Source organism: Lynx canadensis, chromosome C1, assembly GCF_007474595.2.
Source record: "Lynx canadensis isolate LIC74 chromosome C1, mLynCan4.pri.v2, whole genome shotgun sequence".
NCBI lineage: Eukaryota > Metazoa > Chordata > Mammalia > Carnivora > Felidae > Lynx > Lynx canadensis.
Window position 1 is genome coordinate 91,467,164 of NC_044310.1, and position 22,005 is coordinate 91,489,168.

The 22,005-nt window shown below is 37.5% G+C and overlaps 1 protein-coding gene across 1 annotated transcript in view; it reads right to left on the bottom strand.

The window, feature by feature from the left end:
* Positions 1-22,005, bottom strand: part of VAV3 (vav guanine nucleotide exchange factor 3) — a 375,285-nt gene that overhangs the window by 105,330 nt on the left and 247,950 nt on the right. The window contains exons 18-19 of the mRNA XM_030328294.1: positions 12,832-12,857; positions 6,936-6,981 (exon numbers count right to left, since the gene is read on the bottom strand). Of these exons, the coding sequence (XP_030184154.1) occupies positions 6,936-6,981; positions 12,832-12,857 (72 nt within the window). The remainder of the gene's footprint in view (positions 1-6,935; positions 6,982-12,831; positions 12,858-22,005) is intronic.

Below are 22,005 nucleotides of genomic sequence, written 5' to 3' on the forward strand. Positions count from 1 at the left end.
TTGCTTCACATGAATTCTCCTTCATTTGCCCTCTCGGTCAACTATACCACTTATAACCTGCACGGCACATTTTGGTGGTTCATCATATACCACACAGTACACTGCTTGACATGTTATTTTTGTACATCTTACCTCTCCAACAAAACTCCAAGTTTCTCAAAGATGGGTTAACTTCCATCTATTTCTAATATCTACGCAGAAAAGAATGAATCCCAAAAGAAAAATTATCTGTAGAAAACAACTGTTAGTGGTGAACATAAATTCTTTTGTTTCAAATTAAAATTTTAAAACTCAACTTGATTTGAATATACTGAAAGATATATTTGCCAATGTGTCATTTTGACAGAAATTCCACAAACTGCCATCCAATATTCTAATTCACTTGCTAGTCATCCTATTTGTATATAAAACTACTATACAATTATAAACCATTATCATATTAATGATTATTTTACCGATGTCCTGTTTTCCTGGTATCAGATATTACTTGTATCAATATTGTCATTTGAAGCCTATAGTTTTGACTTAACTGGTTCTTTCCATTTGCCTTACTTCAGACTAAAACACTAGAACCAAGTTACTTGGTTCTCAGAGGACAATGACCCACAAGAAATTTCTCAAGTTTTTTTTTGTGTGTGTGCACTTAGCCTTATATAGCACATTCTTTTTCTCTGGAAATTGAATAATATTTTATTACCAGGGCCATAGATATTGCAAAGGAAGACCAAGACATCCTGACCTTCCAAGCAAGGAATACTTTATCAGTGATAAATGCTAAAAGCAGCTCACCACATTCAAGACTTCCTTTTTAGTGTATTTTTTCCAAGTATTTAATACATTATTTCCTGAAGACACGATTACTATAACAGAAATTATAAGTTACGGGGCATCTGGGTGGCTCAGTCGGTTCAGTGTCCGACTTCAGCTCAGGTCATGATCTCACAGCTTGTGATCTCCAGCCCCGCATCGGACTCGGTGCTGACAGCTCAGAGCCTGGAGCCTGCTTTGGATTCTGTGTCTCCCTCTTTCTCTGCCCCTCCCCTGCTCATGCTCTGTCTCTCTCTCAAAATAAACAAATGTTAAAAAAAAACTTTTTTTAAAAAAGGAACTATAAATTAGAAGTGAATAAATGACCCAGAGGTAGGTTCTATATATACTTTTCCAAATGTTTTGTTGTTTCAATAATTACATTATTAATACTGTGTTTCCCACCTAAAGCACCTTTGTGCATGCCTTCAAATATTCATCTCGCCTTGGTTCCTATGCTGGAGGTACCTGAGCAATGGAAAAAAAAAAAAAAAACAACTTGGCAAGGTACCAGGTGCCAGAGCTGCCAGCCAATAGCAATAGTGACCCTTTGTGAGCTTTCCCTGAGACTCTAAGGGGCAAAACAAATCCTCTTCAAACCAAAAAGAGATGTGAACACAGGACTATGGTGCACACTATAGAAATCTGTCATCATTGTAAAGGGAATGAGAAAGGTACGAGGTGATCAATCGCCTTAGTGCAAAACTAGTCTTATCGTCTATAATTTAATAGAAGCTTGAGAACAAATCAACTGTTTTGAAAACCAGAGCAGGCTCCCAGCACTCATTCACAGCTTGGATTTCTCATTTCTGTGCAATGAATCTTAATCACTCACTAGGTTCTATTGTCCCAGCTTTCTCAAGTTCATTCTTTCAATGTGAAATATATTTTTACACATTTACAATTATGCTCCCAATATTTAGATTAGTATTTATATTTGATGAGAAATTAGTTTTAGGGGTGACAGAAAAGACAGAAGTAGGTCTGACTGATTAATATGGAAATATCAGAATCTATTGATATTTTATTATTTATTATAGACAAAAGCTCATTTTTCTAAAGCCTTCAAGAATATACATTTGTCTCCCCCATGAGAAAGGAAAAAAATGTATTTTTAGGTCTGTGATTTTTAAAATCCTGGGCTGCTACTTTTCTTGTTAATGTTTTCTAGTTGGAAACTAAAAATACAAAATTTCCCTATTGAGCAAATTGACATTATGTTTAGAATCCAATCTAAAAGAAATCAATAATTCTGTTCAGATTTGGAATGAGTTCATCAATTGTTTGACATTAAAACTTAAGGAAAAGTGTATTATTATAATTCAATACAATAAACCAATGTAACAAAATTATTTATATAAATAAAAGCATATATAGACAACCCAGCCTAAAAGCAATATGAGCCCTCCTGAGCTTCTCTCTTCCAATTCCATTTGCTTCTTTGCACATACTACATAACTGGATTTGTTATATGTTTATCGGACTATTCACTGTTTTTATGGCAGTATGCCATAGCACAGTGAATCAGTATATAAAATAGTATATAATATTAAAATACTTTCAGATGCACATTTATATATGCATTTATGCAATTAAGACTTTGCGCCTGTATCTATTCCTTCTTTAGGCAGACTATAAATTCCTTATAAAAAAGGGCCATGTTTTATAATTAATGATATTGCTGGTGCTTATTGTGATATAGGAAGCTGGTAATGAAAGAAAGATTTCTTGACGTCCTTTCTTCATACAAGAAATAGAAATGGCATTCCATATCAATCCTACCCACCTGAAAGAGAAAGTGACCATCTTTGAAGGGTCTCTGCTAAGAAACTGTAGGACATCTTCTCAGTGAATAAGAAAAGACAGTTTTTCCAAGCCACATGTTTCTCTTTGTAATCAAAAGTTACAATAAGCATATGAAAAGCACAGTTCTCAGAAAGAACTCTTTCATCATTTAAACCATTACCTGTTCATTTACTATTCAAGGTTATCATCAATCACATGGGTAACCTAAGGTCAGAAAGACAATGTGAGCTACCTAAATATTTGCCATCTACTCCATCTACTCTTCAGGCAGCACTACCCAGAACATTGGCCTGATTTTTTTTTTAAAGCCAGTGACTGTGGACTTAAATACAAGATGCAATGAGCTGCAAATAAGACAAAAACATGGGCTTGACCAAAAAGAAGACATGTCCTGGAATACAGACTTGCCACATGCAAACAAAAATAAATCTTTCATCTTTCATACTTAGAAGGGAACGTTTAAAATTCAGTATTAAAATTTAATTAGTAACTTTGACCTTGAGTGCAACTTTTAGTGATAAATATTACACCAGTGCTCAGATTTTGAGATTTATGATCTCATGTTCTCGAAAAAGGCCTAGCACCTCCGTGTTCCTGAAATAATTGATCTGTCTCTTACAAGTGTTATTTTCCTGAAACCAACATCTGTCTTAGGAAGAAAAGTACAAACTGATGAAAATATCTGCTATATTTAAGATATCCAAAAGAGCTACCACAATTTGCATCTAACACATTACTATATTTATAAAAGCAGTCAAGATCATAAATTGATAATTTTCTTAGCACACAATAGAAGACAAGAAAAAATAAACTGCAAAGCCATTTGCAAGTATTTCCTATAAAGATTAACCACAATTATTAATAAAGAGTGAATGTTTTATATGTGCTAACAGCACACGATGCAAACCCATAGCTCACATTTTTCTTGGTTTGAACAGAACCCCACAAATATGTTCTCAACTTGGGAGGTTTTTCTTTCTTTTGTTTCTATAATGCAATCACAAACACTATTCTAACTTCACCAAAAAACTCTCAACCACCAGTCTTGATTGTTTCTCTTTTTTTTTTTTCTCTTTTTTTTTAATGTTTATTTATTTTTGACAGAGAGAGAGAGAGAGAGAGAGCGCGCGCATGAGCGGGGGAGGGGCAGAGAGAGAAAGGGAGACACAGAATCTGAAGCGGGCTCCAGGCTCCCAGCCGTCAGCACAGAGCTGGATGCGGGGCTCGAACTCACGGAGTAGGAGATAATGACCTGAGCCGAAGCCTGACGCTCAACCGACTGAGCCACCCAGGCGCCCCTGATTGTTTCTCTTCTTAAAGATACACAAAATATCATGGCCATCAGATAAGCAGGGAATACCGGCAAATCTGAAAACAACTATATTTATGTAACATCTAGCCTCAATGGAAACTCAACATAAAAATCTGGGTCTGTGTGCAAAGAAATAACTGGCAAATATCACTGATTCTTCTATGCATGACAAAATGTCCAATATTAAGCTCCTTGCTCTACCATAAAGTAATTATTATAATAACTGCCACCCTTATTATTTACTGCATACTTGGGGCTGTTATAAAGTGCTTTATGCCTATTAACTCGTGTAACACTTATTACTCATGCTCACAACTCTGTAAGGTAGGTACTATTATTAGTATCCTTTCAATGAGGAAAGGACAGCAGAGAGAGGGGAAGAAATTGCCACAGGTCAACAGCAAGTGAGCACCTAAGTTGAGTCCCGAGTCACTGTGCCTCAGAGCCATGCTTCTTACCCCTAGATTATTCAATGCTCCGTTACTCTACTTGTGCACTTTGTCAGCAGGAGGAATTTAAAAAGCGAGAGAGCCAACGCGCGCACAAAAAGCATACAACAATTCATTAATTCACTTAACAAACACTTCTTAGGCACCTACCACCCATAAAACTATGCATTAAGTTCCTTTCCAAAATGAGAGGCCTTACAGTTAGTCAGTCTTTTGTACAAGCCACCCCAAGTGAGGCCCTGGAAAACACTAGATGTATTCGCACTCAGATATGTCAACTAAATTAGCTAGAAAAGATGAAAGGAATTTCCATGGTAAAAGCATGAGCAGCAAATAATGCCCCTTGCAAGCAGTTTGTCCCTGCTGAGAAAGCCTCAATTTTACAGATTTCTCATTTAAACGTCTTGGAATGAATGTAAAAACTATGAAAATATGCTAAATGATACTCAAGACCAACTCAGTGCAGGGCAGTGATCAAGGAAGGGTTAACTTTGAACCAAAAAGCTAGCAACTTCCCAACAGAAAGAAACAAAGATGCACACATAACTCAGCCAGACATCAAAAGACACCTACAGGGAGAAACACTTGTTTTCACGTTAGCATCTACAACAAGCAAGATCAACGATTTGTTTTTGCTTTGTTTTTTGTTTTCAAAAATGTAGAGAAATGAGAAAATGCTCATATATAATTACCATACCTAATGGAAAACTATATGATACACAATCTGTGTGTGGGTGGGTGTGTCTGCATGTATATATACATGTTTCTTTCCCCTTACAAACATACCGGACCACATCTTTTGTATTTTTAAGTTTATTCTTCATGAAGTTCTAAAATCTGTGGACAATTAGGAATACCAGAGCTGCTGTACATATACAAAGCCATGAACTTGAGCATACACTATCATATTACTGGTCCACTTTGTTATACTTACCATCTGTGAATTCACTATACCTCTCTTTAGAAAAGCTAAGGGCTCCTAAAAATTCCAGCTATAAAGTCAATTGTTAATAGTTAAATTGTGTTCCTATTGACACATTACAGAAATGCATTTCCCTGGAAGAAAACAAATTAAAATGTCCACAGAAGAAAGAGAAAATATTTTTAAAATAACACTTGTAAAAGGTTAGATCATTTTCTGAAATAAAAATATATTACACCTCACACAAAATAAGAAGAAAAAAATCTGTTCACAGCCATGCACTCATACTAAATAGAACTGAAGAAGTCACTTCTAAATATTACTGCAGAATCCTCTGCAAAGGGTACTGTGTTGGGAATTTTGAACTATTAAAATAAACCAGAACACCTATTTTTTTTTTTAATGGCCTCAATTTTGTTCTGTAGTTAAAAGATTTAAACTGATCTCAGGACATAAGTGAGGCAATTTCTAGCCAGAGGCAACAAAGGTCCTATAAATCTTTTCCAACAGCTCATAAATTGGCATGGCTACCATGGGTGTGGTTTCAGTTAAAAGCTAGAATGCTTTGAAAGCTCAGGTTTACAACTAGGTGAATGCTGTTTATGATGAGAAAACAAAACACAATCCAGATTATTTTCCAGCAAGGTTGCTTCATGCCCCACCTGATTTATTATCAAATTCATATATTTGGAATCCTTTGGCCATGAGTACCCTTTACCCACAATAATAAGACCATTTACACAACAAACCTTTGGTAATTAAACTGAAGAAGGCATTGTTTAATGGGTGGAAAAATAATTATACTAAAATAATGATAAACAAACCTCATGATGTTAAATAGAAAACAACTGTATGCTCTCTGCAGACAAATAACTGGTCTCAAAGGAGGATACTTGTTCACCAAGTCTTTAACTTCATTCTTCTATTATAAAATAGTACAGATGAAGGATGAAGAGAAGTATTTTCCCAAAAGAGGAGGGTACCAAAATTGTCTAGTTTATGAACTTCCTTCACCCCCTTAGAAAATGCTAATTTTGGGGGTGCCTGGGTGGTTCAGTCAGTTGAGCATCTGACTTCAGCTCAGGTCATGATCTCGCAGTTCATGGGTTCGAGCCCCGCATCAGGCTCTGTGCGGACAGTTCAGAGCCTGGAGCCTGCTTTGGATTCTTTGTCTCCCTCTCTCTCTGCCCCTCCCCTGCTCATGCTGTCTCTAACTCTCAAGAATAAACAAACATTAAAAAAATTAAAAAAACAAAAAACAAAAAACAAAAAAAGAAAATGCTAATTTTTAAATGCTAGCTTGTTGGATGATTTTCTTTCCACATTTGGGAAGAAGGGGAGGGTGTTGGATATACTGGCATTAACCAGGGAGCCTGAAGCTGTTCAGCAAGTAAATACCCAGCTCGATGGCTGGTTCTTGAGTGCAGTACTGGTGGTTACTCATCACGTGAGCCTATCCCAGGAAGCACTGTCAGGTAAATGATTTACACAGTAGACTGGCGCCTCCTGGTCACTCATCACATACCAGACTGCCAGGAACAAAGGCCAACAATCCGTCTGACCTTCTACAGCAATTCCCATATACTTTCATAATCACTTAACTGAAGTTATGATTACAGACAAGTAATCAAAAACACACCTGTATCCACCTGTCTCGGGTTTCTTCGTAGTCCATTGGTCCGTTTCTATGCAGAAAAGTGAAACAAAGCAAAACAAAGATTTTGCATTAGTAAAATTGTATTAATATGTGATACTTCAGAAGGCCAATAAATGTTTCACTTTTTCCATTTAAAAGTATGACTGAATTTGAGCGAAACGTGCTTCTACCGTGTTTGTAATTTAACATTTTTGTTTCTCTAATAAGTCTTTCACTTGAACATCTATAATTGATGTTGCTGATATAACACCACAGAAAAGAAAGATCTTTTCATTTGCCATCTCCGGGTATTATGGCACAAAAAAAATTTTTTTGGAAGTCATAATGAACACAGGAATTATTAGAACAAAGCCTAAGTAGCTATTCTTGGATGGAAAATGCTCCCAGCAAAGACATGTGATGTCTAAAACTCTAACTCAGCTATTTCTGAGGCCTGACAGGCCAGAGACTAGAGAAGATATACAACCTCAAAACCAAGATCTGAAGCTCTGACTTTAACAAACATTTAACTGAGAATGGTGTTTTAAATATGGTCACTTGCATCTCAATACTTTAAGAAATAAAACAGGCATGCAGCTTGTGAAACATGAAAGTTAATTTTTATCATAGAAAAGAAAGCCATATGAAAAATTGTGCATTACAAAAATTATAAATAAGATGCAAAACAAATTTTAAATGTTTGAAAATGCGTGGTTATATGTTCCATTTCACAAATAATTAAATTCATTCCCACCTAATAAGTAATCTCACTAATTAATAAGGACTTATCACTTTTTATTATACAACTGGATGAAATACTGAGTCTGTAACGACCCCAAAATATAGATTTTTACAAAAGCAATTTTCTCTCTGTGTTGGGGTTTTTGCCTGTGTTTGGAGGAGACTTGGGTTCATTCAGAGCACACTTGGCTTTGCTAAGCACATATTAACCATGGATTTTTCTTAGGGTTCCTCTTGCTGTTTTCATTCACAAGTTAAATGGGTGAAATAGGTTCTTCCAGCCTTCCTGTCTCAAAGCTCATCAAGCAGACTTTCAGGATTCTCAAGGTGGGAGAAAACTGAAGAAATTTTTACAATTTTTGTTTTTAACCAAACTACTTTCAAAATGGATTTGAAAAAGCCCAATATGATCATTAAAATCAGCGGTGAACCTGTGTTGAGCAAGATGGGTAACTGTACTGGAAAAACTAGTATAAAGAGAACTGTTATAAGTGAGAAGAAAATGTCTCTCTGGGCTCTTGGTAGACAAGGCACAAAAAGGAGAAGCATGAGAATCCAAGCTTCATAGCTGATAATTTGGAAGAAAGCTGCTTTCAATGAAAATATCTGTTCTCCCTGAAATGTTGTAACATTTTGCAGAGCTCTCTCTATAAAAGACAATGACCACAACTGGCAATATTTTCAACAGGAAAATATATAATGATGGATATCATGTTGCTACTTACTTCCTACATATCCCTTCACCTTCTTAATGTACAGTAGAAGCTGTCTTTCTGTGCTCTTATACCGTATACAATCAAAATGCTGGAGGCAAGAAAGGAATAAAACCTTAGGGCCTTATTCCTGGAATCCCCAAACTAGTACCATTTAAAAATCATAGACTTAAAATGTGGAAAAGAGCACTTGGGTTTAAGACCAATGCTATACTACCTGAAGTGAGGACTGAAATAGAGAATAATTTGCAACAACACAGATGGACCTAGATGGTATAATACTAAATGACATAAGTCAGAGAAAGATAAATACCATATGATTTCATTCACATGGGCAATTTAAAAACAAAAATGAACAAAGAAAAAAAGAGAAAATGAACATATAGATTGTTAAGTACAGAGAAGAAACTGGTGATTCCCAGAGGGGTGGGGGAGGTGGCTGAAATAAAGGGGATGAAGAGTACATTTATGTGGTGAACACTGAGTAATGAACAGGACTATGAATCGTTGCACTGTGCACCTGAAACTGATATAACACTGTATGAAAAAAACAATAGAGAAGGGAGCCTGGGTGGCTCAGTCAGTTAAGCATCTAACTCTTAACTTCAGCTCAGGTCATGTGCTGACAGTGTGGAGCCTGCTTGGGATTCTCTGTCTCCCTCTCTTTCTGCCTCTTCCCCTGCTCGTGTGCACACTCTATCCAAAAGAGAGAGAGTGAGAGAGATTGAACATGGTATAATTATTAAGAATATGGATTCTAGGGGCACCTGGGTGACTTAGTCGGTTAAGCGGCCAAGTTCACCTCAGGTCATGATCTCGCAGTCCATGAGTTCAAGCCCCGCGTCAGGCTCTCTGCTGACAGCTCAGGCCTGGAGCCTGCTTCAGATTTGGTGTCTCCCTCTCTCTGCCCCTCCTCTGCTCACACTCTGTCTCTCTCAAAAATAAATAAATATTTTAAAAAATTAAAAAAAAAAAGAATATGGATTCCAGAATCAGACTGCCTGAGTTCCAATTCAGACCTTGTCACTTGGCACCTGCTGTTTGACTGTGAGCATCTCTGTGCCTCAGTTTTCTCACCTATAAAATGGGGATAATAATAACACCTACTTCACAGCATTTGTAGTGAGAATTAAATGAGTCCTGTGAAATGCCTGGAACACTTCTGGCCACACAGTTAAGTGACAACCTTACTGTTGTTGTTAATAATGATAATAACAATAATATCATCATCATCATTACTATTAACTTCATGGTATTTTGACTGTTTACATGCACACAAATTACAAACTCTTTTTCTAAAGTTATTGCCCTACTGCTTATATTTTAGGTTTTTCCTCCTGAAAAATCAGTGACCCCGAAAACAAATTTTTCTACAGGAAGAATGAGTGTAATTATGATTTGTTGTATTGAAAAAAAATTTTTTTTCAGCTACTTATACCAAATGCCTTTGGAGATTTATTTTACTTTAAAAGCACCCAGGGGCTCCTGGGTGGCTCAGCTGGTTAAGCATCAGACTTCAGCTCGGTTGTGATCTCAGGGTTTGTGGGTTTGAGCCCCATGTCGGGCTCTGTGTTGACAGCTCAGAGCCTGGAGCCTGCTTTGGATTCTGTGTCCTCCTCTCTCTGCCCCTTCCCAGCTCATGGTCTGTCTCTCTCTCCAAAATAAACAAACATTAAAAAAAAAATTTAAACAAAGCATCTAAAAACTATTTTACATTGTAAAAAAATTTGTAAATATTTAGCAGACCATAAACAATTTTAAAATGCTAATTTCAATTGTCATTCTGTCATATTCCATCCCACCTACTCCCCTCCCCCACCTATATTCTCAAAAGCTTGGACAGAGCTACTGTCCCTTGCAGGGAGAGGAGAGAAAACAGGAGTGCACACCTAGAGGCAATCCCTGGGAGCTGTCAAATGCAGCCCCATGAGATCAGGAGAAATGGTCTTTAGAACTTTCTCAATCTTCTTTGATCAAACTAGAAGGAGCAGGGGAGGGGACAACCAACCAACCTAATTTTAGAAGCATTTGAGTTATTTCTTGCTTCATTACCCATTACTTTGTCTTTCTCTAAAAGAAATACTTTTATCATCCAAGAATCTCTTCTTGCCTCTTGGGATAAACTTAATTCTCTGTTGATTTTACCAACAAAATAAGCAAAAGGTTCATTTGCTATGGAACTGGCTTTGGTTCCTCAGTTTTAAAGGTAAAAAAAAAAAAAAAAAAACAAATTAAGGAATGGATTTAGAGTGCATATGTGTTAAATAGATAGGTAATAATAATCTTACTTCCCACAGCTGAAGGCAGCTTCTGAAGGCGCACTCCAGAATAGAACATGGGATGAACATGAAGGGGGCTCATGAAGGGGGCTCATGAAGGCCTACAGATCCTGTAGCTATTAAAAACTGACCTACCTTAAGAATAAAGTGTAAAATTAAAAATTACAAAGTCACAATCATAGCTACTGAAAGGGGAACATAATAGGACTACAAACTGGTATATGGAGAGAAAGAACTTCAAGAGTGGGGAACTACAGATGACAGAGCTTACAAAAGGGTTTTATTATTTACTACTAGGAAGACTCCTGAACATCATACAAGCCTCTGCCTCAGAGAATTAAACCACCCTCCACACAGTCTTGGTGGAAAAGCATAAAGTGCAAGATGCTTAACGTTTTTTTGCGACATTTCTCCTTAAACCAAGTTACGGTTTCCAAATAGATTGGGTAATATAAGAGCTTACTATAATTATGCACCCAAAATAAAGATGAGCAGAATCACACATTAAATAAAAATTGCACTTATTGTATTCAATACTTAAGCAAGTCGCAAAACCACTGATGCTGCATTAAAAAAAAGTCAACGTGAAAATTAATTCATTTCATAATAGGCTTCCGTGTCATTTTTTAAAAGGATAAAATGCTTGGAGAGAATTATTTAGTATCATGTGAAAATTATTAACTACTTCTTATTAGCACACTTTCTGTAAATACACCCACTTCACATTACTTAAATAAAATCAAGTGAGATCATCTTCTTTGGAAAAAATAATAATACATATAGCTAATAGGGTAAATGTAAAGTAATACTTCGTTCAAGTTCAGAGTTCTGTCTCAATAATCTAAGGAAGTGTGAGAATAAGAGAAAGCAGGCCACTTTCCAAAATCTTCATTGGCAGCACCCTTATAGTCCTGATGAAAAATCTGACCTGACAACTAAACAGTAAAAGAAATTTCACATTAATTCATTTTAGCCCTAGAAAAGCCTACATAAACTATTTTTATGATATTCCTTGATCTAAATTCTAGACTAAAATTCTTAACTGAAACACTGAAGAAGTGCATATGAGCATCCCCATAGCACATTCTTGATACCCTATATGTGCAAATTATGCACTTATGCAAAAGAGAAGCAGAAATAATTGCTTATTTAATCTTACTGTGCTTTTCATTATTTTCACAATATAAATGCCAGCCTATTAAAAAATATTATACCACCCTTAATGATACATAATTATTACATTAAAATAATTTTGTATAGAACATTTTTTTGTCATTCTTTTACTCTGAAATTCTCAAATTACTGTACTTTTGATTCACATAACCAATCACATACATTTTATATTTTAATTTTCTCCGTGATACTATTTTTGGGAGGTCAGATGAGAAATCTGCTACTTTTGGTTAAAGGCCAAGGCAACGGTTGTCTGGAATCTGTCATATTTCTCATTCTTTCATATTTTTTTAAATACCTTTATTCTGAGAGGTGACAGGGATCACACAGTTCTAAGCCATTAGACCTTAAACTGTGTTAAGCTGAAAGAAAATGCTATCAGATCTTGCTTTTGATCAATAAGACATGATACAAATCATGTTTGTGCTCAAATAGACAACTACTAGAAACATGAAACCACATTCTGAGATGAACACTGTTAGAACTTTTCAGGACTAGCAAATGTTGGGCAGCCATGCAATGTTTCATGACAGGGACACATCTACCAACTCCCTGGGGTGAGGGCTACCTTCCTTCTGTACTAGTAGGATCAAAGATATTTATTCCAAAGAAATGAATATAGTTGCATTAACTTTTACAAACCTCAGCGTTTTGTGGAATTCTGCAGGAAACTAGGGAAAAGTATCCCGATATTAGGGCCACACGTTGTTAGAGTATTTGAAATTTACCTGAATAAGTACCTAAGTATGATGTTCCATATCACACACATTCTTAAATATTCACATTTTCCCTCTACCTAAGATCTCCAGACAGTGACTGAAAATTCCTCTGATTTAACCTGTGCATTTAATTCATAAGCACTTGATTTCTCTAGCTCTGTTTCTATCCATTTTAAGACACACATTTAGCATTCTAAAAGCTCAAGCCTGCTTAAGTTAACAAACAACCTGAAATGCAAAAGTTATATAAAAAAATTTTAAATGTTAATCTTACCTCCGGTGGTTTGAGCGTCCCTTGTTCTGAAACAAATGTAAAAATTGGCATTGTCAGTGTAAAGTTATTTTGTTTAGTTAGCAACCTTAGCTTGTTCTCTGCAGCTTGGTAAAACACTGCTGCTTTGTTTCCCTAACTAATACTTGTAATATATTTCCAGGGTCCCTCAGGCTGGGCTAGTAATTGTTTTGCAACCCGGGTTCTCTTGCCTTATTGGCTTGTCAGGAAAGTGACTCACAGTTCTAAATGACTTCTAGGTTATGCTTAACTTTTTCAATTGTTGATTAAGCAATGTCAATCCAACCACATAAAGCTCCTTGAAACAGAGGCTTGCACTAAATTTACATGCATGAGAAAAAGCTAGGTGGGAACCTTTCAACACACCTAGTTTTAAGTCTAAACGCACTAAGTTACAAAGGTATTTCATTGAGTATAACAACTGTGAATTTAACACTGTACAGTATTGCATATGAATTTTTTTTCATTAAGTGGCTGTAACTCTTATTTTTTAAATTTTTTTGGGGGGGAAAGACAGTTTAATTTAAAGATGGAAATACAAAACTGACAGGATTCGACTCCAATGCTAATTTTTCCCTTTCATCTTTAGTTTCCTCGTCTGTAAGCAGAAACAACAATCTACTCATTACATTTTAGTTCTTGAAAATGACTAACAGTTGTAAAGGACCCGGAGATCTGCAGGTGAGTACAGTGGCAGAAGGGTGAAGGGTTGTTCTGAAAGTAAAGGCAACACACTGCACGTGGACACCTGCTGGATATTTATGCTTCCTTTCTCCATACCCAAGAGCACCTACACACGTTATTGCTTTTCCAGGCTGTGATGGCAAACACCTTGTCATTTTGAGTCTATGCCTGACTGCTCCCATCCAAAATGATCTTCTAAAGAGGGATCTGAGAAAAAGAAGAAACTTAGGGAAACACCAGAAAAGAAAGGACAGGCCTAAATGAGAGCTTTGTAAGCTGTTTCAGTAAGACCATACAAGAAGTCCCACAACCCGAGTTCAAGGGGAAAATTCCAACCTGAACACCTGACTAGCTGCCACAGATTGCTTTACACAGGAAGCTGCCTGGGGCATGGAACAGAAGGTTGTTTTGTTTTGTTTTATAAAAGAGTACTTCTGATTAATGCAAATGGAAGACTCATGACCAAAGTCACCTTTCCATAGAAAAGTTAAGTGTGCACTCCCCTGTCAATTTCAAGCCCCACGCCACCAGCTTTCACAAATGACTACCTTCTATGAAGGCATCTTTGCCAGGTTTGAAGTTGGCCTTTACAAAGGAGTATTCCTGGACAGAAAGCTATTTCACTTGTTTTCCTCATTTAGAAACAAGCAATGTTTCAGAAGATAGTTGTGGAAAGGGTCTCTGTAGGTACCATTTGGCTGGATGCTGTGTCGAGACTAAGAACCCAGGTTAGGTGAACTTAGGTTCCTAACAGCAGGTGTGACACCTGTTTTGCTGGTTTGACCAGAAAGACTTATATTCCAGAATAGCCCTAAACTACTTTTTTTTTCTCCTACTGGTGCGTTAGAGAAAGAGCCTGAACTGAGAATCATAAACTGCAAGAAGCACCAAATGGGAGAGGAGTTTAAGTTTTCCATCTAAGGAGACTGAGAAAGGCTGGCTATTTCCAGATGTCCTCCAAAACGGAAAAACCTCAGATCTTTTGGGTTCAGTGTTCATAAATGAATATGCAACTTAATTTCAATTCAAAATTACCATTTTTTTTCTGACTCTTTGCATATAAGTATTTTTATGTCCTTGTAAGTCTTTTACAGCATGTTTTAAATGTATTATATTTTTGTATAAAACCTATGATCGCCGATGTGACAGTAAGTGAGACACTATGGTCCACGAGGGTCATCTGGTTGCTCCTCAGAAAGGGGAAAAGATGGCATCTAAGGTGGTCATCTAACTATGCAGACACTTGTACCTCTTTACCCAGAAACTAAGATCTAGGAATAGAAGACTCTCACTGACAGGCTCTTCATATTTTGTTATGTAGTGTGTAAGTTCAATGTGGCCAGCTCCCTGCATGAGTAAGCACCTATTACAGGACTCAAGAGAGTGAGAGGTCCCAGCAAGGCACACAGGTGACTGGTACAAAGCCAGAAGCAATCCAGACTGGGCTGACCACCTTACCCAATCTCTCTCTTTCATTTACGCACTTCCTGTTGGCTCCTGCTTTCTCTCTTTGATGTCTCATCAGCTTTCCTCGTAATTCTGATTAAATGTACTAAGAACTCCTCTACACAAAGCCTCTTCATTGTAATCCAAGTAGGAAAAATGGAAAAGAGGCTTTGTGCTGGATGTAACTCCAACTCTAAGGACCTGAGTTCTTATTTAGGGCTTACCTTTTCCTTGTCACCACTTCCTGTCCTCATGGCTACCATATCTACCCTCTATACCCTGTCACCCAGGAAAGAGGCCCACGTCCTCCACAGAGTTGGTATGGAGAAGTTCACACTTTGATCTGCTCACACTGGGTCTAGCAGAGTGGCTCTTAAAAGTCTCAGCTTTTATTTACTTCTGTGTCATAGTAGGTTTCTGTAAATTTTCTAAGAATAGTGCAAAACCCAAAGGTCTTGAAATAACTCTTAGAACCTTTTTTAAGTTCAGCAATTCTTATCTTATTACTTTTGTACTTACCCTAGTGGCCACAGCATTGAACTATTTGCCTCCTTTATAAAGAAAATCTAAATTCTGATAACCATACTAATGCAACAGCTTAACTTATACTAAAATAACAGTGATGAGAGAGGAAGACCCAACTGCCAAAATTGCTTTATACATTTTCAAAGTAAAGGCTCATTCTGGCTAGAAAAATAGAATAAGGGCCTCTTTCAATGAAATATTCTATGGAAAGGTTGCTTTAATTTTGAAGTCTCCAACACCATCTTCAATCTCCTCTTGATATGTACCCAAAACTACTATGGCAGGTACTTGGGTCCCTAAAAAACACTTTGTGTGTCACAGTTCTGCATCAAGATCAAGATCAAGATAATAAGGGCTGATGACCATCAAATCTATTTTAGCTGAATTCTAACCAAACAGAAAGGTTGCTGCTTGAGATCTGATGAAAAAGTCTTTCTTTCTGTCCTCTCTTTTTTCTCCTGGGAACTTCCTTAGGAGAGTAATTCAATTCTTCAAGTTTCCCAAAGTTTTTAATCCTCAACTTGTCTTTACCCCGCAGCCTATTCTCAGACTGCTATTGATCAAACTATAAAATGTTCTTACCCTTTCAAGAGCCTTTCTAGATGGTGACTCACAGGCCCTCAAGGGGTTTATACCTTGCATTCTTTCATCAAGTCCCGACTGGTTTAATGTAATTCAGAGAAGGGGTGTTACTGAGGTGCTTGGAGGCTTTGCAGAACTCCATCTTCAATGCTAGCACAGGATTCAATGTGCATATTTGTGTAAAAGAATTGTTTTCCACCGAGGCTTTAGATTCACTTAATACAATTCATTTGTTTAAACAAAAAATTCAGTCCTATTATATTTGTTTTTCCAATACAAGTGGCTCTCAAAGCATACAATATTACACAATTTGCTCTCTTATCTGAAGTTCTATTTGTTAAGACTAAACAAATCAATGTCCAGTAAGACGGTTGGTCTCAAAAGAGGCCACAGAAAAGTAATAACCAGAATAGCTTTTGAAGGCGCCTTGTCATCATGGCTAACATGCTATTTTTGTCAAACATTAAAACTAAAAGACAGTTGAACTGATAAAATTTTGAAGTTAAACAAATGTTAAGTTCACCACTCAGATCTATAGCAATATTAGGAAGAAAAAAGTTTAAATACTTGGAAAGAGATTTTGATTTCAAGTCTTTTCAAGAGCTCTAACAGACCACATGATATTTTCCAGTTTACTTTAATAATCATTAGTATATCACTAAACTCACCCAAATAGTTAAGTGGAAGGAGTAATAACCAACCATGAGAATAAAATTTTCTTGGTAAATTAAAAAAAGAAGGCTAATTTATGGCTAATTTAAGTCATATGAAGTAGAACCAAAGTCATTTTTTGGTAATGAAATCAATGACCAAGTTTCAGTTCATGTAAAAGCAATCTGATAAAATGCCCAGTGGCGCAAGGCTGAAATAAAACTATGTTCTAAGAGCTTACCTCTTATGATAAAATACTGCACTATTATTAATAAAAAAGGCATTTCAGATGCCTTTTGGGGTGGAGGTTCTAGGTAACAATCCTGCAGGTTTAAACCATTAGGATACCAAGGCAACTTCCTTCCAATTAGGAATGGCTATAGCAGCAGCAGGAGCAGGAGCTGGCCTAGATAAAAGAACGATTAAACAGAGAAGCAAATGGGGACCTGCTTTGGTTAAATATTAGAGCAGCTGAGGCTTGCATTCCCACTAAAGGAAAAGATGCATTAAACCAAAGTTTCTGCTCCAGCAATATTTGCCTTCCAGTGCGACTTTCTTTGTTTAAACTGAGAGACTGCAAAGCAAGCTATATTGATCAAAGTCAGAGTAAGAAGGGTTTAGCAGGGGAAAAACACAAGTGCTCCCAAAAGGTCGCAGTTTGGATTAGACCCTCTTGGTGGTGTGCTGTGAGAAAGAAATGCCATTCTAGAATTGCATCAGCTCTGCAGCGACTTGTTGAGAGAGTCTCATGTAATGGAGTCCATACCTATTCATTATTAAGGTTGGAAAGTTCTGGCAGCACACTTCAGAGGCCATGTACGTGTTGATCATTGAGGTTGCCATGGTGAATGTGAAGGCATCAACTCAAGTTCAGTGAAAATGAGAGAGGGAAATTGCCTGCTCTTCATATCCATGCAAATTCTCAAATGTTAAGACATAAACTAATCACCCAGCCTTCAAATTTATTTCTAAGTTGCACAGTTTGTCTTATAAATACAAAACAGAAAACTAAAAACACCTTTTTAAAATATTTCAAATGCACTTGAGTTAATAATCTGTCATAGTTCAATATTAATATAAATGACTTACTTCATTCAGAAATGCACTGCATTTTTGCCAAGTAATTATTTCAAAGATGAATGAAAACTAGGTAAATTTAAGGGTGACAGAGCAAGAAAAATAAAAGGTTTCTAAATTCAGGGAAGACAACATCCAAATAAGGCTTAAGTTCCACAAAAAGAAATGCCTAAGAGCTATTTCACATGCTGATTGGTTAGTGTCTAGCTACATCCAACACTATTAAAGATTGTATTGGAGCAGAGATATCCCTATTTGGGGAAAAGGGAATAACAACTTGAGGTTAAGCATCCTGACTTTGGACTTGGTACTAAGGGATGAATACAAAAGATGAGAAATACGTTCCCTACAGGAATGAACACATACTCTACTAGAGGAAATGAAAAGTGCCCAAACCGTCCATGTATTCCACTAAATTGTCTACCTCCCCATGTAATTAAGTTGAGGCTATGTAACTGTTTTTAACCAATACAGTGTGATTAAAAGGAAAAAAAAAGTGTTATTCATTTCAGTTTATGAGGTTTTAACAACAGCTACTGGGAAGCCATGTGTTGAATTTGCAAAGTCCCAAGATGGAACCAGCTCGGATCCCCAAGCCATTTCTTAGAAGGGAGCTACCTTGGAGGGCTTTGGAACTCACAGCCAAGAGTGCATGTGTGAAAAATCAATGTTTATGTAGTAAACCCAATGGGATTTGAAGTATTTTAGGAGTGTTTTAGTTGCTTAACAGCAAATACATAAAACCTACATACAAACTAATTAGAGAACAATTTAATTCACACTACTGTTGGGTGGCTAAGGTGAGGTTAAATGACTGGCAAAGGGCTTGTAGAGGAAGTAAGGGAAGAATAGATCTTGGAACTGTTGGGAGAAAAGGGAGCGCATTTCAAGGAGAGGAAATAGTAAAACTCCAGCAAGAATTCTGAAAATGGGATTGACTGGATCAGGGAGTATACTTCCCTAGAAATTGAGATATTATTGTCATCAGGTGTTCTGTGATATGGTTCTGTTCCTCGCTACTTATTAACCTAACCTAGGCTCCCCTGTCAAAGACCTGATGATTGATGCACAGAGCATGAGCCTTTCCTTGCATAAATACTAGAAAGGAATGCAAAGGTCCTACCAAGTCTATCTTCAATTCTTAAAGTACCAGCCAGGGATTCAGAGAAGGTTTTCATTTCACTTATCCTTCATCGAGTTGGGCTCCAGTCTTTACAAGGGCAGAATCAAAACCTGTCCAATCTCCCACAGCCTCCTGTTTCTGGTTCCAACACTATAGTGATCCTCAGAGCCCAGAAACCCTAGTGCTATACTTCTACTCATTACACTGTCCATCTGTTTGTCAGCCACTCATCACTTGTCACTCATACTTGTCACTGTCCACTCACTCATCCACCTACCATGGCTTTCTAAAGGTAAGGGCATCACTTTAATATGGTTCTTACCAGTGAGCAGCTCCAGTCTAACTGAAGTTTGGACACTACTTGTAAGGAATGGAAGGTATAGGGAGCAGTAGAATCTTACAATCAGAATTGATTTTAATGAAGATCATGTTGGAAATCATATAGAAGGAGTATGATTGACAGCAAGGAGTTAGGAGACTTTTGCAGTTGTCCAAACAAATGACACTGAGATTTTTTTTTTTTTAATCTATAGCAATACCCTATCAGTGGGTTCTAGAGAGCCTTAGGAGGAGAGCTAAGAACAATAGGTGAGTAAATGAAGATGAGAGAGGTGGGCACATCAAGGTGCACATCCAGGTTCAGGTGAGTACATGGATGCTGGACCTTTAACTAAGACAAGGAGTAGGCAGAGGAAGCCTCTGTTAATGACTAATGAAGCTGGTTTCAGACATGTGAAATTTGAGGTCACTGCAGGACACCTGGGAAAGGAGATGGGAGAAGAAGATAGAAATTTTGAATCCAAAGTTCAGGAGAAAAGCCTTATGTGGAACTAGTGACTTATCTACCTGGGTGTAGGTTATAGCTAATGCCAGGGAAATTAATCAGATAGCTAAAGGACAGCATGGGGGATGTGGTAGGATATGAAGGAAAGTGTCAAGGGGAATGGTTAAGAGTACTGAATAATAGGGAAAACTCAAGTTAGGTAAGGCCTAGATTGTGATGACCAGTGTATTTGGCAATTACAAGTAGAACGGAAGATTCTCTAACCTTCATCAACTCCTGGGCTACCGTGTCATTTTGTACAACTAGTCCCCCTTCTCCACCTGGACCAACGTTGAGAGAAAATGGCATGATCCACTTTCTGGAACTGCCTTCTACCCCAACTACCCAATGTTTATAATCTAACTATTCCTACTGGGCACAGCTTTCTGAGCTACAAGTAGCCTCCTGACTCATACTGAGCCTATCAGACTCTCTTTGTCTCCTAAGAATATAGTTAGACTACATTAAGCAATAGAGTTATAAAGCTCTGTAAAGTTGAGGTCAATCTCAAATCACCTAAGATAAAATTTTATGTGGGAACCTGGATTATCTAAGCATTTGCGTTTGCTCTAAATCAATACCATTGACTTGCTTTAAATTTAGCTGTTTAAATTTAGCTGATCCCACTCCCCCAAGTTCTCCTGAAATGCTCTTCTCCAGAAAAAGCCCCATCCAGGTAAACTAGCTCTCCAGCCCTTGATACATCTTGTTCTCCCTCCTGCCCTCCTCCCCTACATCCACATTTCCCCCAATGTCATACCCATCATCGAAAACTATACTTTTGAACTAGTGTACTCTGTGCAAAACCTAAGCCAATGTTGATTCTCTGCTAGCTGGGAAACACCCATACATTCTAGCTTGCCCATGTCCTCAAAATTCTACCTATTTTACCACACTCACCAAGCTCAAACTCACACTCTATGTGCAGTTACTACCTACTACAGTGCAGGAAGGGGTGGGTTCGACAACAGGATGTCATAACTTCCAACTTTTAGAGGGTGTCTCTTTGGGAGTGAGGGGGAGGACTGCTGACAGCTGTATCAGATTCCTCTTCACTCAGGATAAGCATGGCCCTTTAGTCATAGGGCTACCCACGAATGCTAATCTAGAGGCAAAACAGGGTAGCCTCCTGGGCAGGTTCTTAATACCTCACACCACTAATTAACAGACTAGGAGCATTCAGTGCCATCAGTCTCTTAGAAATCTTGAGCAGGAAAGGATAGAAAGAGAGAATAAGACACAGTTGCATAAAACAGGAAAATGCAGGACAACTTTGAATGCAAGGCAGAAAACCAAGAGAGCAAGAGAATAATGTTTAAAACTCCAGGAAGTAAATTCAGACAGAGGCTTAAAATTTTTTTCCTCCTTTTGAGTACGATGAATTCTATAAAAGAGTTTAGAGGATGATGCTACCTTTAATCAATGATATGGGTGTAAATAACCATTATCTATAATCTGCAGGGCATGAACAGCCTTATTCTTAGTTACCTTGTTTTCTTACTTTTATGACTCAGTTTCCTCATCTTAAAATAAGAGATCCTGGAACTGAAGGTGTCTAAATCTTCCAGCTCTGAGACAACCCATGGGGAAAGGGCAGGCATGGTCCTGGGGACGCCTGAATTTCTCACAGCACTTCAAAGCACTGAAACCTAAACATATTTGGTAGTTACTAATTTAACTAAATTCAGAAGTGTTTTTGCTAAAAAAAAAATTAAAAAATTGGAAAATCTCTCTTAGACAAAAACCAAGCACATGATTTTACTCTGGTGGTTTACAAGGGTTAGGCACTGTGCATCTATCACATTTGGCATATATCTTCACCACTAACTCACATGACTGGGAGCATAACTCAGGGGTAAAGAACAAACTCAGGAGCTGGACTGCCTGGACTTTCTTCACTCTATTGGTTAAGCAACTAAGGCAAGATACTTATTTCTCTATGCCTCAGTTTCTCCTATGTAAGAACAGCAGCAATGCCAACTCTAAAGGATCTGTATAGGTCTAAATGAGTTGACAGCAGTGATAAAACAGTACCTGGGACTTTGTATTTATTAAAAAAAAGATTTATTATTTTTTTTAATGTTTATTTATTTTTGAGACAGAGAGAGACAGAGCATGAATGGGGGAGGGTCAGAGAAGGAGGGAGACACAGAATCTGAAACAGGCTCCAGGGTCTGAGCTGTCAACACAGAGCCTGACGTGGGGCTCGAACTCACGGACCACAAGATCATGACCTGAGCCGAAG